At 44.9% G+C, this 18,372-nt stretch overlaps 1 protein-coding gene and 1 long non-coding RNA gene across 17 annotated transcripts in view; one reads left to right on the top strand and one right to left on the bottom strand.

The window, feature by feature from the left end:
- Lpgat1 (lysophosphatidylglycerol acyltransferase 1) overlaps positions 1-9,960 on the bottom strand; it is a 59,516-nt gene extending 49,556 nt beyond the window's left edge. Inside the window, exons 1-2 of one of the 6 annotated variants that reach the window (XM_052738026.1) lie at positions 9,769-9,960; positions 8,143-8,403 (exon numbers count right to left, since the gene is read on the bottom strand). In XM_052738026.1, the coding sequence (XP_052593986.1) occupies positions 8,143-8,380 (238 nt within the window). In that variant the 5' untranslated portion in view covers positions 8,381-8,403; positions 9,769-9,960. Of the gene's footprint in view, positions 1-8,142; positions 8,408-8,740; positions 8,858-9,384; positions 9,515-9,768 lie in introns of those variants that run through there. The other 5 variants (XM_052738027.1, XM_052738022.1, XM_052738024.1 and 2 more) reach the window with 5 other exon arrangements.
- The window catches only part of LOC128110163 (uncharacterized), a 73,056-nt gene continuing 63,472 nt past the window's right edge, over positions 8,789-18,372 (top strand). For 8 of the 11 annotated variants that reach the window (XR_008218120.1, XR_008218121.1, XR_008218122.1 and 5 more), the window contains exon 1: positions 8,900-9,002. This is a non-coding gene — a long non-coding RNA (uncharacterized LOC128110163). The other 3 variants (XR_008218118.1, XR_008218119.1, XR_008218115.1) reach the window with 3 other exon arrangements.

Raw genomic sequence — 18,372 nt, 5'->3', positions numbered from 1 at the left:
CAAAGACCTATCGAATATGACATTTGGTGATATGACAGATGGCTTGAAAACTGATCACAACTCTTGCTACAGTAGCAAGCTAGAGAGATGCTTCAGTGGTTAAGGGCACTGACTGCTTTTCCAGAGGACCTGGGTTCAATTCTCAACACCCACATAGCAGCTCACACCTATTTGTAACTCCAGTATATACGCAGGCAAAACACCAATGAATGTAATGTATATGAAAGAAAGCAACAGCAGCAATATACTTCCCGAGGAAGGGGGGTTGACTCTGTTCTGCATGGGCCATGTCAATCCAGCCACAGCTGCAAGCGAATGAGTGTGAAGTCCAGAATTGGCCATATAAGGCTTCCCAGACTCAATCCGACTTAGAAAGAAATAAGCCTTATGGCAGTACAAACACATCCAGGTGCTGTATGTGCAACATGAAGAAGAAATCTAGAAATCTATCCGGCCTTATCCAAACCTTCTACAACAGCAACTCCAGAAAATCCAAGCAACTACATTATAAGGAATAAAAAAGTACCTGTCATAGCACTAACTGAGTTATACTACAGAAATGAGCAGCAAAACAGAACTATCAAAGAACATTCATCAGGATAATTATAATGGAGGAAGTAAAACTTGTAACTAAATATTCTTGCATAAATTTGCAAGAATCAATTAAAGAAACTACTACTATGAATAAGACTACAGAAAAACAGTCCAACAAAACAAAACAAAAAACAACAAGAACTCAAGGGAGAATGTCTAGATTACAAGAATAAGGGAAATATGGGCTGGCAGAATTCAAGGAAGACATAGAAAAAATTTTAAATCATAGAAATGAAGAAATATATAAAGGAGAACAAAGAAAAGACATTACAGAAAACAGACATTAGAGATAGAAATAAACAAAAGAAGTCAAATTAAAGGGGAAAGTTGATTGTGATGTGTGACACACCTAAAATCTCAGCACTTGTGAGGATCAGGAGTTCAAGGTCATTCTCAGATCCATATACAGCATATACATAAACTCTGTCTCAAATAATAACAAAAAAAGAATTAGAGGAAAAGGACTTGGAAAATGGCACAATCGGTAAAGATACTTGCTACCAAGACTGACAGCCTGAGTTTGATCCCCAGGACCCATGTAGTAAAGGAGAGAATTAATTCCTTCAGACTGTTTTCTGACCTCTGCACATACACTATGGTACACACATGTATGCACACACAAATACAATTAAAAAAATTAAAGATAATTAAATAGAAAATAATTAATATAAAAGAAATACAAAGAGAACTTGCAGAAAACCAAAACAATGAAATGCAATAAACATTTAAAGATATAAATTTGAAATAAAATTTGACTCTAGTTGGGCATAGTGGCACATGCCTTTAATCCCAGCACTTGAGAGGCAGAGGCAGATGGATCTCTGTGAGTTTGCCAGTCTGGTCTACAGAGTGAGTTTCTGGTCTACAGAGTAAGTTTCAGGCCAGCCAGAGCTACATAGTGAGACCCTGTCTCAGGGGGGAAAAAAAAATCTATAAAGATCACACTTGTATTAGGAAAAACAGAGTTCAACAACTACAGCAATACATTCTTGTAAAGTTACTACATATCAGAGATAAATGGAGAATCCATTGGGCATATAAACCAAAAAGAACAAATCACTAATAATGAGAGAAAATTCTAGTTAGTGTCCAACATCTCTGCAGTACTATTTAATGGCAGAAGGCATTTGTATAACATTTGTACAAGATACTACGTCAAATTGTAAGCCAGGAATTTTATAACCTGGTAGAGCTGTCCTTTAAGGGTAAAGCAACATAAAGGAAGTTCTGGAAATGTTATAAGAAAATATCCTCATTTTGTTCCCATGATCCCTCATTGAGAAATAACAGGTTTATCACAACCTACTGGAAATGCCTGGAGCCAGATGTAGTTAAGAGTTCAGTTTAGCCAGTCTGTGGTGGTGCACCCCTTTAATCCCAGCACTTGGGAGGCAGAGGCAGGTGGATCTCTGTGAGTTCGAGGCCAGCCTGGGCTACAGAGTAAGTTCCAGGAAAGGCACAAAGCTATACAGAGAAACCCTGTCTCAAAAGACAAAAACAAAAACAAAACAACAACAACAAAAAAGAGTTCAGTTTATTGTTTTTGTTTTTTAAATATTTACATATATACAATGAGATTTAGGGGGGAAATGACTAAAATCGAGTGACGGGAGATGGGAAAGGGGAAGAAAGGAGGATTAAAAAGAATTTTACCTTTCTTCATCAGGGTTATTAAATAGAGAACTAAGAATATGATATAAAGAAGTAAGATAAAAATACAAAGCTTCTTAAATATCTGAACAGCAACAAAAATCAAAGAACAGGCAACACAATTAAGACCCAAGTTTTTTATATATATATATATGAAAGCATAAAACATGGAGGACATGTGATTTTATAAATTTCCAATACATTATCAAGTAGCAATATTTTGGCTTTTTACAGAAATCCACAGTTGTGACTTTGCTTTCACATGTTAGACTTAATTCAGAGAGCTCACACCTCTGAATCCAAGGGCACAGAGGAGAGTAAACGAAGAAACACTCTAGGAACATGATCTAAAGATCAATATTGGCTCTTTAAATACAAAAATAAACTGTGGCAAACATCAATTCAGTTAATGCCTAAGGGGAAGTAATTGTAAAACCTTTATTTCTATTTCACCATCAATAACAAAAGGCGAGGGGATAATAATAGTATAATACAACTGCTGTAAGTACGAAATGACGTAAATAGGGAAGTGATGAAATAAAACGGCAAACTCATTAAACGGAAGTGCAAAGAACTACTCAGCTTATGGTTCAGTGTTAACTAATATCGTTGCCACAAAGATAACAAATTTCAAACTGACAAATTATTCAGATATTTAAATTTATTGTAAGTGCTGATGACAGAATTAGGGGGTAACCCTACAGAGAAAGATTTCCCTAATGGGGCAGTGGAAAGCCCCCAAACCAGGAAATCAGTCTCTCTCACCGCCTACTACTTCTGCCATTCATCAGGCAGCAGAACATCTCCACTACAGCGCACCATTCAGTCCATGTCCTCTTTGGTACACTGTCTCACTGTCTCCCTACCGGTGCTGCTGAGAATTATGTCTTATGCATCTAAATACTTCCAGGGCACCTGTTCCCACACACAGGTACAAGCTCAATAAAAACATTAAATGAGGAAGGGCTGGCCATGGTGCTGCACACCTTTAATGCCAAACACTTGGGAAGCAGAGTCAGGCAGATCTACATGGTGAGTTCCAGGCCAGCCAAAGCTACATAGCAAGACACTGTTTAAAAGTAAACAAACACATTAAATGAAAAATACTAATTTCATATGATCTGGTTTAGGGTTCATATTTTGTAGCCTGCAGCCACCTTTATATCAGGAAGGCAATCAGTGAATGAAAAATTTTTTTTTCTTAAAAAAAAAAAACAGGAAAGAGGTTACTCAAGAAGAAAGAGAAAGCTGGACTCTAGGGTAGAGGGCTTCAAACCACATGTATGTGGCGCTAGCTTCCATCTCCTGAAAAAAAAAAAAACAGACCTCATGGAGTGGCATAAATCTATAATTCCAGCAGTTGGAAGGTAGAAACAGTACAGTCAGAAGTTTAAGGCCAGCCTTACCTACACAGTGAATTGGGCTAGCCTGGAACATGAGACTCTATCTCAAATATACATATAAACACACTTACCAAGCACCTTACAAACATCAGGCAATCAATCAGGCTCTAGAATTATAAAGAAGATCTTGTAGGTCACAGGCAAGATCACTAGTGAGGTAAGAAGGATCATTATCACTGACTCAAGAGTTCCAAGCTGCATTCCCGTCAGAATAATACTTTTCAGATACTACCTTCACTTACAGTAAAGAATAAAATTAAATTAAATAACAACAAAATATCCCACACATTCTTCAGCACAGCTCAGCAGACATACACTACCAAATAGTCAAATAACCCACAAAGTTGAACATATAGTGCCACTGAAGCCTGGCTCAGGAAGAAACAGCTTAATCGGCATCAGCTTTCCCTCAAACCAACACAGGTAAATATCTATCTAAGGAAAACAGCATTTGCTAAGCAAAGCCAGCTCGGCAGCAAGCCCCCAAGCTCCTTGCCCAGACAGACTCTGTCCTTTGTAGAAATTCTGGAGCTTCCACTTACAATGAATATCTTTAAACTGTTTAATGTACTGAGACTTTAATTAAATGTGTTTGAATAACGATGACTTTACCAAAATAAGTGAACGAAAGTTAAAACTACCTTATATAAGCACATTTTCTTTTATATATATGCACTCTCTGAAATTTGCTAGTCTTCACTTAAATTGGAGGAGAGATAGGCTGACTTACAGACCCAAGTAATGCATACAGAAGTAGACCACTGGCTAAGCTAGTAGTTTTCAGACTGCCTTCACAGTATTAGGGCCAACAGTATAAAGCTTGTCCCAGTATGAAATGGCTGTCCATCATTTGCCGCTGAAAAGCTAGTGGTTGCAATTTCACCACTCCTATTACCAAGTGAGCCTGCACAAACCCCATGGTCTTTAGGGTCCTTTCAAGAAATGTGTTCATCTGACAAGACAAAGTCAGAAAAGGTAGACAGACCAGAAAATCTCCTATCTTTTGTGTCTATAGGTACTTCTTCATCTCTGAGAAGACAAAACTAAACACAAAATTCTGGGAAGCCAGGCATGGTGGCTTATGCTTGTAATTCAGCTTGCATGTGAGAGGCTGAAGCTGGAGGATCACCATGAATTCAAGGCCAGCCTGTGATATATATATATATACGTGTGTGTGTGTGTGTGTGTATGTGTATATAGTGAGTTCCAGGATTACATATCAACATAATGACACCATGTCTCAAAAAACAATCAACAATAACAAAAATGTTTCTTGGGCTTATGGGTCTTATCATTCCTCATCCAGGAATCATAAGTGTGTTTGAAGGACTCATTTTGTTTGCCTCTTCACAGAACTTTAATAAATCTTCCTGTATATCCCAAAGGAACCTGTTTATTTATTTACATATGCAGCAAGTATTCTATCACTAAGCTGTATCCCCAGCCCAGAAATTTGTTAGATCAAGAAAAAGATGTTCTCAGGTGGGAGGAGGGAGGACAGGGGAATCTGTGGCTGATATGTAAAATTAAATTAATTATAAAATAAAAATTAAAAAAAAGAAAGAAAAAGATGTTCTCCTGATAAAATAGAAAATACAATTTTCCTAAGAAGAAGAAAGAAGCCATAGGACTATTTATTGGTTCTGTCCAGTAGAATTTTCTACGATGACAGACTGTTCTTTATCTGTTTGTATTTGTTAGTTCAGGAGCCCCTAAGCCACCCAGTACTGCGTGTTGACATGTAGGTGTAACCAAACTGAATTTCAATTTTATATTGTTTTAACTAATTCATATGCAGCTAGCTGCTACCATATAGATCAGGGTAGGTTAAAGGATCACCATAGTCCTCAGCTGAGCAGTCATCATGCCTTACACTGAAATACCACAATTTGAAAATTTGTCATTATAAACCAGTGTTCACTTTTCAGCTTTCTAACTGATATTTAAAAATTCCTTCTAAGTGGATTTTCAACAAAATGTTGGCAATTTTTATTCTGAAACATGAACACACTAGACTTGTTGGTATGATCCTAACAGGACAGTCAGGACAGCAAACAGTGTAGGAATGACTTCTGTGACACCGAGTCAGGTGTCAACCTATACATGAGTTGATGAGCAGGTGCACTAACAAAAGGATCTCCAAAGAAAAAACAAAGAAAGGTTCATGGGCTTATGGGGCAAGAATCACGTATGTTTGAAGGATTCGTTTTTTGTGATTTTTGCCTCGTCATGGAGTTTCAATAAATCTTCCTTTATACTAACAAGGAAGCTTGTTTGTCTGTAGTACCAGAAATTTGTGCATGTTAGGCAAGTATTCTAATACCAAGCTACTGAGCAGATCTTCTGAGAATTCCTTTGACACTGTTCAATTTTCCATCTGTAAAACTTACAGAGAAAGGTAAACAAAATGCCTACTGTCCTCTTGATAGAAAGGAAAGAAATGAGATACATAATGCAAAGAAAGGAGCTCATTAACTTCTATGTAGGTTAGCCTCTTTAGACTTTACTCAGGCTTTCAACAAAAGTCATTCCTACTTTGTTTGACTTCTTAACTGTTCTGTTATGATCAGACTGTGACCAGACTTTCCATAATCAAGTGTTCTGCTCATAAAAAAACTCAATGAAAATATGCAAACTAAAATTTGATGAGAACTAATCAAATTGCCAACATTCAGTAGCCTGAAGAAGAGCAAATGTTTCAAAGAGACTGAAATATAGAGCTCACACCATGACCATTAAGCTGAATGCAAAAAATCCTCATAGATCTGTAGTCAGTAAAGAAGATGCCCCAAGAATCTTTGCTTAAAAACACACTGGAGGCAGGTACAGAAATCCCAGCACTTGGGAAGCTGAGGCAGTGCCAGTCTGGGTTACAGTGTGAGTTTAGGGGTGGCCTAGGATACACACACAAAAATCTTGTCTCAAGAAAAACAGAAAAAGGACACTGCTACCAAGTTGTGACCATAGGTGATTAACTTCAGGCAGCAGTACTTACCATGTTTCTCATAATCTCAAGGTCAATGGCTAATTTCTTTATCAGGCTGACACCCATAAATATGTATTACATACAAGTACAAGTATTTCAGTTATTCATTGTTTTTAAGTATAAAAACAGCTGTTTCTGAAAGCCTATAAGCTGATTTAAAACCCACCAGTTATTACACAGCATATTTGGGGAAGTCAGCTACACTAAGCAAAGCCATTCTTAAGAGAGCAATGCAATGAAGATGAGACTCAGCACCACAGGCAGGAGGAGCCTCATCTTTCTCTCTACCACGGCGATTGCTACCAGGCACTGAAAAGGATGAGGTGCTCACCACTGTACCCCAAAAAAAGCACTGGAATCTCAACAGCTCATTACAAAGAAGCAATGCATATACTATCCCCTGGGCTCACAGAATAATGGATATCAGTGATGGACGGGGAAAAGCCTTCATCCGGGGCAACAGAGAACATTCTCTCACACAGCAGAAGTCTGCCAGACCCCCGTGTGCCGTCAGTCTTTCTGGGGTGTATGGATAAAATCTGCAGATACAGGCTGTGCAGGCAAGAGGAAGAGAGAACTTAAAATGGAGAACTGGTCTGCTTCTCGACCCTTACAGTACCCTCTACTCTTCTTAGCTATGAACTATTATGCAGCAGAGTTGCCGAGGCACCTGGCCACCAGTTTTCTATTTCCATAGAAAAGCTTCCACATGTCACAAGTGCCAGGAGCCTCACCTCTTTATGCATTGTTTTAATCTTAAAGAAGCAAGAGTCAAGAAAAGAATCAATCAAAGGGGAGAAAAGAAGACAGCACTTGGGCAGAAATGGAAGCTCTCAAAACAGGTAATGTTCACAGTAGAAGATGAACACCACTTCTCAGGAGTACTCCACTTCAGCATGGGTCACTCCTTCGCCCCAGTGCAGTTTAAAAGCAAAAACAGAAACCCATTTAAAGACACCCAGGGCAAATTAAGACACATAACAACTTAAAAATTTTTAATAATGTCAGATTTATGAGATAAAATATAAATTCTAGAAAACAAAAGAAATATACTTAACAGAAATAAGGGGGCTTGGCTTAAAACATTAACACAGTGCAGTACCACGTTGCATGAAAAAACTTACTAAACTGTCTTAGCAGAAACATGACTCCATGGCTTCTCTAAATTTCAATGTTTATGGACCAGTATCTTACATTTTCACTTTGTAAGCCCTTAAAGTCCTACATAATGCATTCCTATTCCTCTATGATAGCTTTTGCAAAGCATTTTTTAATAAGTCGATGTCAAGCACATTAAAAATACACTATTTAAGGAATCTACCAACAATATTTAATTATAAAATTATATTTCTGATAACATCAGGCTTCCTGGCTGAGGTTCTGATGAGAAATCCAACAAAGACTTTTTTCCCAATAGCCAAAGCATTCTCAACCCAAAGCATAAATACTCAATCATGGCTCCTGACTTATGCATTGCAAATTGGTTCAAATGCATTAAAGTGCTCTTACCTGTGTATCCTGCATACCATCCCCAAGAAGCCACCATTCCTAAAAGCCATTTGTACATGAGTCCCTCGATATACCAGAAGCGCTTACTGTCCAGCACTCGGAGGGGCTGCAGTATAATTACATAGCAGATGTAGGATGGGATAGCAACCAGGTTGTTGGCGACCATGAAGGCAAATCTCATCAGGGCTTTCGCTACGGTCCAGCCCAGCCACGGAGCTTCTTCCACGGTCACAGCCATTCTCACATTGGCGTCGGTCCTGTCTTTCTGGGGATGAAAGGAAAAAATCATTTCAAAAGGAAAATGGATGCAACACCTTTAAAGCAGTCCGCAGCACAGAACGAGGAGAAAACGCGAGGGGCTAAGCTCTCCCGGTGCGACACTGGGCGATCTCGAGGTCAAATTCCAGAGGGGGGACAGAGAGGGGGACCGAGAGGAGGGAGGCGCCGCACAAGGTCACGGGAGCTGTTCCGCGGGGCATGGGCCACGGCGGAGTATATTTAGCCAACGATAAAGCCGTCCCGCTACCCGGCGGCAGCGCCGCGTCCACTGCGGTCGCCTGGCTTCCGCCAGACAGCCTGGGTGTCTCGGTGACCCGACCTGCCGGACGGAGCACGGGGTCCCGCCACCGCCGCCCCTGCGCACCCGGCCATGCCTTTCCCGGGGCTCCCCAAGGGCTGCTCCGCAGCGGCGGGGCTTTGCTTTCCCTGGTCTCTGAGGGGGACAGGAAGGAGGATGAAGGTGAGAGGAAGCCGGCGGGAGGGGGAGGGGAGCGGGACCCAGAGGGTGAAGCCGAGCGAGGGGCGAGGGATGCGGAGCCCGCGACGCCCGGCGGCGGAGGCGCAGGCAGAGGTTTCCCCAGGTGAGGAGAGGGGCGGCCTCGGGGTCGCCGCAGCGGGCTCCCCTCAGCCCGCTCCCCTCAGCCGGGTCTCCTCAGCCGGGTCTCCTCAGCCGGGTCTCCTCAGCCCGCTCCCCTCAGCCGGGTCTCCTCAGCCCGCTCCCCTCAGCCGGGTCTCCTCAGCCCGCTCCCCTCAGCCGGGTCTCCTCAGCCCGCTCCCCTCAGCCCGGTCTCCTCAACCCGCTCCCCTCAGCCCGCTCCCCTCAGCCCGCTCCCCTCAGCCGGGTCTCCTCAGCCCGGTCTCCTCAGCCTGCTCCCCCAAGCCAGCTCCCCTCAGCCCGGTCTCCTCGGGAGGCTCCCCTCAGCCCGCTCCCCTCAGCCGAGTCTCTCCAGCGAGCGAGCTCACCTCAATGGGCGCGGGCGGCGAGCGGCGACAGGGCCGAGGGCCGGCGGCGGCGGCGGCGGCAGTCCCCGGCCCGGGGGTCGCGGTCATGGACGCGGCTGCGGCGGCCCAGGCGGCCCGAGGCGCGGCGCGAGCGGGCGCGCGGGCGCCCTAGTCCCCTCGCGGCTGCCTGCGGACAGAGGCGCGGTGGGGACTCAGAGGCCGGACCTGTCACCGGGGCGGGTCCCGGGGAGGCGGGCGATGCCCGGGCGCCCCCGCCTCCTCCCCGGGGCCTACCGCGCCCTCGGCCCTCGGGACGCCGCCGCCTCCTTCGCAGGCCACGCGACCAACGGCACCCTTCCCCGCCCCCAGCGCCTCCCGGCCCCGGCCCGCCGCGCCCCAGGTTACCTCGGGCAGGCCGGGGCCGGGCCCGGGCTGCGGGAGCCGGAAGAATGCATGGCCAGCGGAAGGAGGCGGCGGCGGCGGCGGCGCGGCCCTCCCCGCTCCGGGTCCCGGGCGGCGTGCAGACTCGGTCCCCAGGGCTCCCGGCTGGCGGGAGGGGCGGCGGGAGGAAGCGGCGGCGCCCCTGAGCGCCCTCTAACGAAGGCGCGGCGCCGCCCGCTCCACGGACCCCCCGGGCCGCCGTTCAGGGCGCCCCGGCCGCCCGGCCTAGGCCCGGACCTCGCCGAGCCCCGAGTCGGGGGCAGAAGGCTGCACCGAAAGGTCTGGAGAGAAGGCCGGCCCTCCACGCGCACCGGGCCCGCTTGGACCCCTTTCAGCCGAAAGGACCGCGCGGCATTGTTGAGGCTCCTTGGCTGCCCAGGCTGGCACGCTTTCTCCTTTTCGTTCCTAAAGAAACCCGCTTGCGCTCAGGGCTTTTCTTCGGATCCTCCCCAAGGTATTACGGTCTAGCGTTTTTAAATCAATTCTTCTAAGTGCCAGAATTCTTGTTTCTGGAAAGCACCTGGAACCTGAATGACAAGATTTTCAGTCCCGCTAAGCACACACACACACACACACACACACACACACACACACACACACACACACACACACACACACACACACACACACACACACACACACGGTGAGGGACAGGACCCAGTGAGAACCCAGTGGTCTGCACAGAGACACTAAAATGGGTTAATCTAGGAAGAAAAATAATTAGCCATGTGCCTGATACTGAATACAATGGCCATAGGAACTTCTAACCAGGCCTGGTGACTACTAGGACATTAGCTGAGTTGGGCTTAAAGGCTGGACACCATAAGGAAAACAAACAGATGTCATGCCTAAAGTTCTGTTTTAAAACAAAACAAACCACCAAAACCAAGAGTTCTTACAGACCCGGTGTCCCTTTTTGGGTGTGGCAGCGCGTGTCTGTAATCTCAGCACTTGAGGAGCAGAGGCAGGAGGTTTGCTGCGAGCTGGAGCTAGCCTAGGATACAGAATGAGTTCCTACACAAGTTCTGGGACACTATAGGTTACAGAGTGAGGCCCTGTCTATAAATAAATAAAGCCTTGTGAATAGGGCAGCAGTTTGTTTCTTCCTAAGACTAGACCTTACTTTCTGTGTCCAGGCTGATCTGGAGCTCATAACATAGCTCAGGCAGGCCTCGCACAGCACACAACAATCTTCCTGCCTCAGTGTCCCCAGTGTTGGGAATACAGATTTGAACCACAATGCTCAGCTAGCATGGCAGTTTTTGAATGTCTCTAAGGCACTGCCATAGTTGAAGGAGTATTACTTTGCCTACTTTGACAGTGTACAAGCCCAGTGTGGTGCACATCTATAATCCTGGTACTAGCGAGGCTACAGCAGGAGAAGCAGGAGTCCTGTGCCAGCCAGGGTGACAGAGTCAGACCTTGTCCTAAAAAAACAACCAAAAAAAAAATGTTCATGCTTCATCAACCCTCCTTCTCTTCTCTCTCCCTCTTTGATCCAGAAACGAAAGTAAGAAAAGTTGCCTTATGCCACAAGGAAATACTTTTTTTTAAATTTCCATTCTGCATAGAACCCATGCGGAATATTTATCCTTTCTATGTATATTTAGCCTTTATAGCTATTATTATCATTTATCTACTTCACAAATATATTTTACAGTACAGGGCATGCTAGGGATATAGCTCACTTGCATTTTCAAGGCTCAGGGTATGATTAAAGCACAACAGCCTGGTGGTGGTGGCACACACCTTCAATCCCAGCACTTGAAAGGCAGAGGCCAGCCTGGTTTACAGAGTGAGTTCCAGAACAACCAGGGCTACACAGAGAAACCCTGTCTTGAAATACAACAAAAAAGAAGAGGAAGGAGGAGGAGGAGGAGGAGGAGGAGGAGGAGGAGGAGGAGGAGGAGGAGAACAACAACAGAAAAAAAAAAGCAATAGAAAGGTTAGATATGCTGATTCAATTCCTGTTCTCCCTTTGTCTATTTAGGCACCAAGATATTGGACCTTTAAATATAAACCTAAAGAGAGAAGTGTAATCACATGTATTGAAGATGACTGTTCAAATTGTGCCATTATATCCTTAAGGAAGATAGGTGAGGATCATATTTCCAGAATCAAATGTAAATTCCTTCAAGGGTTCCATTTGTTCCACCTCATTCAGCTTTCCCACATGCTGTGGTACCCACTGACACTGATAACTAACAATAAGATTTACATCTGTTTCCTAGATGGTAGAACATCTGCCTGAACACTGCCTACTCTAGCACTTGAGATAATTAGTGCTCGAGAGCCAAGCAGTGGAGCTCAAGCTTTGGTTTTCAAAAGCATCATTTGGGACATTTCAGCACAATAAGAGCCCAGATACACAGAAGAACACTGTAACACTAGATCCCGGGGACGTGCATTTTCCAAAGTATTACAGGAATGTTGGGCATGGTGGAGCACACCTCTAATCCTAGTACTCAGAGGCAGAGGCAGAGGCTGGTGGATCTCTGTGAGTTAGAGGCCAGCCTGGATTATGTAGTGAGTTCCAAGACAGCCAAGGCTATGTAGATACAGAAAGAGACCCTGTCTCAAAAACCAACTAATCAAACAAACAAACAAAAACTTATTACAAGAGAGTCTGAGGTTGATAGTTTATAGACTTTAAGAAACCTGAATCTTAGAAGTACCCTGAGATGATCACAATCTTTTCTAGACCCTTTTAATTGCAGGTCATTATTGGATGACATCTGTTCTGTCTGTATTAGTCCACAACGGTGGCCACACAAAATGCCAGACTGCTGCCTAAATAACAGACACTAGTTTTCATCAACTTCTGGAGGCTAAAGCCAAAGATCATAGTGTGGACAGGTGTGGTTTCTTCTGACCTACCTCCTTGCCTTGCAGATGTCACCCTCTTACCCAGTCTCACACAGTCATCTCTCTGGGCATGCATATATGTCCTCTCTCTAGCTCTGTCCAGATCTCTTCTGTTACTGTTGTTTGACACTGTTAAGAGACACGATCTCCATTGGTAACCCAGCAGGCCAGTCTTCAACTCATGATTTGGCCCAGACTATCCTCCTTCCAAATGCTGAGATTAGAGGCATGTACCACCACACCCAGCCAAACTTCTTGTGAGATAACCAGTCTGATTGGATTGGAGCCCACACTAATGGCTGCATTTCAAAACAGTTGTCTATTTAAAGGCCCTAGGTCTATTTGCATTCTGAGGAAGCAGGAATTGAGTTTCAGGGTATGCATTTTTGGGGGTGCTTGTTGAGCCAGATCATCCTATTCTTTACACTGCAGAAATTGTCATCTTGCTAGCTCCTCATGCAAAGGACCCAGAAGCCCCCCAATCTCCTTGCTCATTTCAGACATTTCTGTTAAATAGCTTCAACCTCAGGATGATTTGTTTGTTTGTTGTTTAGTAAGGGGAGTTGCTGGGTTTGAACTCAGGGCCTCAAGCCGGCTAAGCAGGCACTTCACGGTTCTAGCTATACCCTTAGCCTGCCCTTAAACATCTCTTGAAATTCAGCAAACCATGCAACACACCATGCTGTAGGTACAAATATACCAAGGATGTATGGAAGGGGCTTATTTAGCTTTCTGACCTCAGAATCGCATTCAGTTAAGACAATTAAACCCCTATAAAGCATGAAAAATAGCATTTGGTTTGACTCCTTCAGGAAACCACTTCAAATGGTGTTTATACCTAGTTCTTGTATTTCAAAGTTCATTTTAGTTATACATGTTGGATTCATCTTTTTCACCTTGCATATAATACCTTCTTCTTGCCAGAAAACTCTTTTGCCTTGCCATTTTTTACCACTAGGGGTAACTTGCTGAGGTTTTTCTGTGGTTTATTTGCACTGCTCTACCACATGCAAATGAACTTAAATTCCAGAATGATCATAGATCAGAATGGCTGTAGAAGCTTCTTCAGTGACAACTAGCTTCCAGTTTCCTGTTCTTCCGCCATAGAACTGTCCTTATCAAAAACACAAACCTCAATTCCAGAACTGCAGAGGCTTCATGTACAACCCCAATAGGGAAAAAAGGAAACAGACCCCACCATATAGTGACAGGTGTCAGTTTCTATCTCAAAACCTCACATTTGAACCACAGAGCATGGTGGGAAAATGCAGTAACTTCCATTTCTTAGAGTCTCCACACAATTTGAAAACAATCTAGCCTGATACCTCAGAAGGATAAATTCCACCCACATGATCTACATACGCACAACAAATTAGGTTATAACTAGAGAGGGTCCCTTGGGCAGAAGAGTCCCCCTGGGCCCTCTCTTTTTCCTAGTGGCAATTATAAAAAACATTTTACCTGCCTGTGCTGGTTTCTACAGTGAGGCTCCAATGAACTATTTCCTCTCGAGGGAAACCCACCAGCAGTTTTGTGCCTGTGCAGTGACTTGGCACAAGCCCTGGATTGCTAGGAAACGGCAGCAACCTAGAAGTCGGCGGCCCCAGAGAATCTGACATTCCGATTCCTGTCAGCTTCAACCTCAGACTGGATGGAAAGATATCCGCAGTCATTTCACATAAAACCTACTGGGTCATCACCTTCAAGTCCTCTAGACAAGGTGGGGCAGACCCTCAAGTCTTGAGTGCAGCATTTCAGCACCTAGTCTTAACAGGGTTGTCCCTAAACAATATGACATAAACAAGGCTGTCTTCTCTGGGCTCCTTTCCTGTCCATCTGGTTTCCCTTTTCTTCTCAGGCTTAAACTATCTCGAGGGCCCTGGAGACTCCATGTAAGACAACAGTCCCACCAAGACAGCACCCTAAATTAGAATCTTCTGCCCAGGGTTGCATTTTCCCAGCCACACCCTCTCTGTCCTGCCTACTGAGGTATATCAACACATAGCTTCTGGTTGTGAAAGTGTTCCCTATTCCTACAGCATTAACATTTTCTAAAGGCCTCCTACAATCCCAAAGCAGCAGCCCATTTCTCCTGTGGCTTCTTAGGGGCTACAGCAGGTAAGATGCTCTAGAAAAAAATTTTCAGCAAGATCTTTCTCCTCCAGAACCCACAAAAATCACATAATATACCTGTGAATAAGACAAATGCAGATTTAAAATTGTATTTTCCTGAGGCCAGAAACAAAAGAACAATGTGTTTACTAATCATAATCACCCCAGCACTGACTGAGCATACTCAGCAGACATTCCTGGTCACATTCTCAGTGCTATGTGTGTATTCCTTCTTTCCATACATTTTATTTACTGTTGTATGCATGATGGGAGTGAGGGTCTGAAGGCCATAGTGCATGTGTGGAGGTCAGAGGACAACTTTGTGGAGTTGGTTCTTTCCTTCCACCCTAAGAGGGTTCCAGGGATTAAGCTCAGGCTTGCCCATTAAGCATCTTTATCCACTGAGCCATTTCACTGGCTCTCATTCTTTCAATATTTGTTTCCTTGGTTATCTATTTCTGTTGCAGTAACTTCTCACTATGTAGTGAGTGTATATCACCACACCCTACATCCACTCTTCTGATCCTCGTAACAGCTTTGTGAGGTTTATTGTTACCCACATTTTACAAATGGGAAGATTAAGCAATGGGCCCTAGGTCACTTAGCAAGTGGAGGAGTCTGAACTGAACTCTCAGTTTCCTGCCTCCAAGGCTGTGCTCCTGACCACAAGCTGCAGTGCTTCTCTGGGGTTGCTGGCAGGAACACCCTCTCTGTAGCTCACACTCTGTGTGTGTGTGTGTGTGTGTGTGTGTGTGTGGGTGTGGGTGTGTGTGGTCAGAGGACAACAATATCTGGTGGTGTTCCTCTGAAACAGGTCTCTAATTGGTCTGGGCCTGGTCAAGAAGCTAGGCTAGCTGGTTTATAGGCCCACGTATTTTCCCATCTCCGCCTTCCAGTACTGGGATAACAAATTGTGTGTGTGTGTGTGTGTGTGTGTGTGTGTGTGTGTGTGTGTGTGTGTGTATAGTATAAATGTACATGAGTATGTTTACCAGCATGGGCACTTAAGGAGGCCAGAGAGTGATAGCAAGATGTATTTCTTTTGGCTAGCCGATGAGCACTGGGATACACCTGTCTCCACCCTAACTTGGGGTACAAATGTGTCCCCCCCACACACCCAGCTGTTTATGTGAGCAGTTATGTTTGCACAGCAAGCACTTTACCCTTGTGCCATCTCTCCAGCCCCAGCCTTGTCTCTTCTCATTCTTTTCTCCTGCTGGCCTCTGGCTCTGACCCTCCTGGTCCAGCTAAGAAGTCACAGCACCATCTCCACATGCTGCCTCACTCAGAGTTCACTGCCTCTTCCTGTGGGTCTGAGCTTTTGTCACTCTGTTGAGGACAGGGAAAGCCTGGGTGGGTGCTTCCCACTTGAGCTTTTTGGTGAGGACCCCAGAGCACCTGCCTCTTTCACTGTTTTTTTTTTTTTGCTGTTGTTTTCCAGCTACTTCAGTAGTTTGTATGGCAGTGGTTCTCAGCCTGTGGGTCATGACCCCCACAGAGGTCCGGTATCAGATATTTACATTATGATCCATAACAGTAGCAAAATTACAGTTATGAAGTAGCATAGTTTCCCCTTGGTACTTTGCTTCTTCACACATTCCTTCTGCATGTTTCTTGTACCTTACAGCTACAACAAACTTTTCACCTGTAACCCTACATTCCAAGTGCACAATGTCTGAGTTAGGGTGTCTGTTGCTGTGAAAAACACCATGGCTGTGGTGGTTTGGATAGGAATGGCCCGCATAGACTCATGTGTTTGAATGATTGGTCTATAGGGAGTGGCACTGCTAGGAGGTGTGGCCTGTTAGGAAGTGTGTCACTATGGAGGCAGGCTTTGAGGTCTCATATGCTCAAGCTAGGCCTATTGTGTCTCAGTCTCCTGATGCTGCCCGCAGATCCAGATGTAGAACTCTCAGCTACTTCTCCAGCACCGTGTCTGCCTGCACTCCGCTATGCTTCTTGCCATGATGATAACGGACTAAACCTCTGAACTGTAAGCCAGCCACAGTGAAATGTTTTCCTTTATAAGAGTTGCCATGGTCACGGTGTCTCTTCAGAGCAATAGAAACCCTAAGACAATGGCCAAAAGCAACTTGGGGAAGAAAGGGATTTCATAAAGGGAAGTCATTGCAGGAACCCAAGGCAGGAACCTAGAGACAGTAACTGAAACAGAGACCATGAAGGAATGATCCTTACTGGCTTTCTCAGCAGTTTTGTTATAGCACCCAGGACCACATGCTTAGGCGTAGCAGCACACACAGTGGGCTGCCCTCCCATCAATCATTAATCAGGAAAATAACCCCATAGACTTGCCTATAGGCAAAATGGAGGCATTTTCTCAATTGAGCATCCTCTTCCCAGGTAAGTCTAGCTTATTCAAGTTGACAGAAAGCCAACCAGGACACATAGCTTCACAGCTCTGCACTCATACTGCAGATTCCAGTTTCCCCATCTTTGTTTTGGATTTTGTAAGACAAGATTTTACTATATAAGCTCAACTGACTGAGAATTCACTGTGTTTCCCAGGCTGCCTGTAACATGCGACAGTCTTTCTGCCTTTGCTCCCCCAGTACTGGGGGTTACAAGTGCATTCCACCACATCTGGCTCAGCCCCCTCGTATGTTCTCCATTTATCTGTTATGTATTTATCTTACGTGCGTGTGTAGGTCAGAGGACATCTAGAGGAGTCAGTTGGGTTTGAAGGAGGCAGCTCCAGTCATCACACTTGATGGCATGTACCCTTGCCCTCTGAGCCATCTTTTGGGTCTAGCCAGAAAATTCACTTTTTTCATTAAAAACTTTAAGTTGGCATACAAAACACTGGATTTCTTAAGGTATTCTAAAACGTATGTGCCACTTTATACTTCTTTTCAGTTTGCCCCCTGCCTCAGTTCTCTCCTTCCTCTCCAGCTCCCTTGCTGGTGTGTGTCCTCCTCCACATAGTCTCCATCTTGGCTCATTCTCTCCTTCCTCTCCAGCTCCCTTGCTGGAGTGTGTCCTCCTCCACATAGTCTCCATCTTGGCTCATTCTCTCCTTCCTCTCCAGCTCCCTTGCTGGAGTGCATCTTCCTCCACATAGTCTCCATCTTGGCTCATTCTCTCCTTCCTCTCCAGCTCCCTTGCTGGAGTGCATCTTCCTCCACATAGTCTCCATCTTGGCTCATTCTCTCCTTCCTCTCCAGCTCCCTTGCTGGAGTGCATCTTCCTCCACATAGTCTCCATCTTGGCTCATTCTCTCCTTCCTCTCCAGCTCCCTTGCTGGAGTGCATCTTCCTCCACATAGTCTCCATCTTGGCTCATTCTCTCCTTCCTCTCCAGCTCCCTTGCTGAAGTGCGTCTTCCTCCACATAGTCTCCATCTTGGCTCATTCTCTCCTTCCTCTCCAGCTCCCTTGCTGGAGTGCATCTTCCTTCACATAGTCTCCATCTTGGCTCATGGTCATATTACTTTTTTGCCTTTTCTTTCCCCCATCTTGCCTCTCTATCTACTGGCTCTTCAGTGCCTTGATCCATCTGGTCATTCTACTCTTCTATCCTATACTCTATCTTCCTACTTAAAGCCGCCTCTAGCCCCGTCTCTCTAGCCCCTGGG

The sequence above is a fragment of the Peromyscus californicus genome, unplaced genomic scaffold (genome assembly GCF_007827085.1).
Source record: "Peromyscus californicus insignis strain IS unplaced genomic scaffold, ASM782708v3 Scaffold_14__1_contigs__length_90479793_seg_2, whole genome shotgun sequence".
In the NCBI taxonomy this organism is placed as follows: Eukaryota; Metazoa; Chordata; class Mammalia; order Rodentia; family Cricetidae; genus Peromyscus; species Peromyscus californicus.
This window is presented reverse-complemented; position numbering and strand designations above follow the sequence as displayed.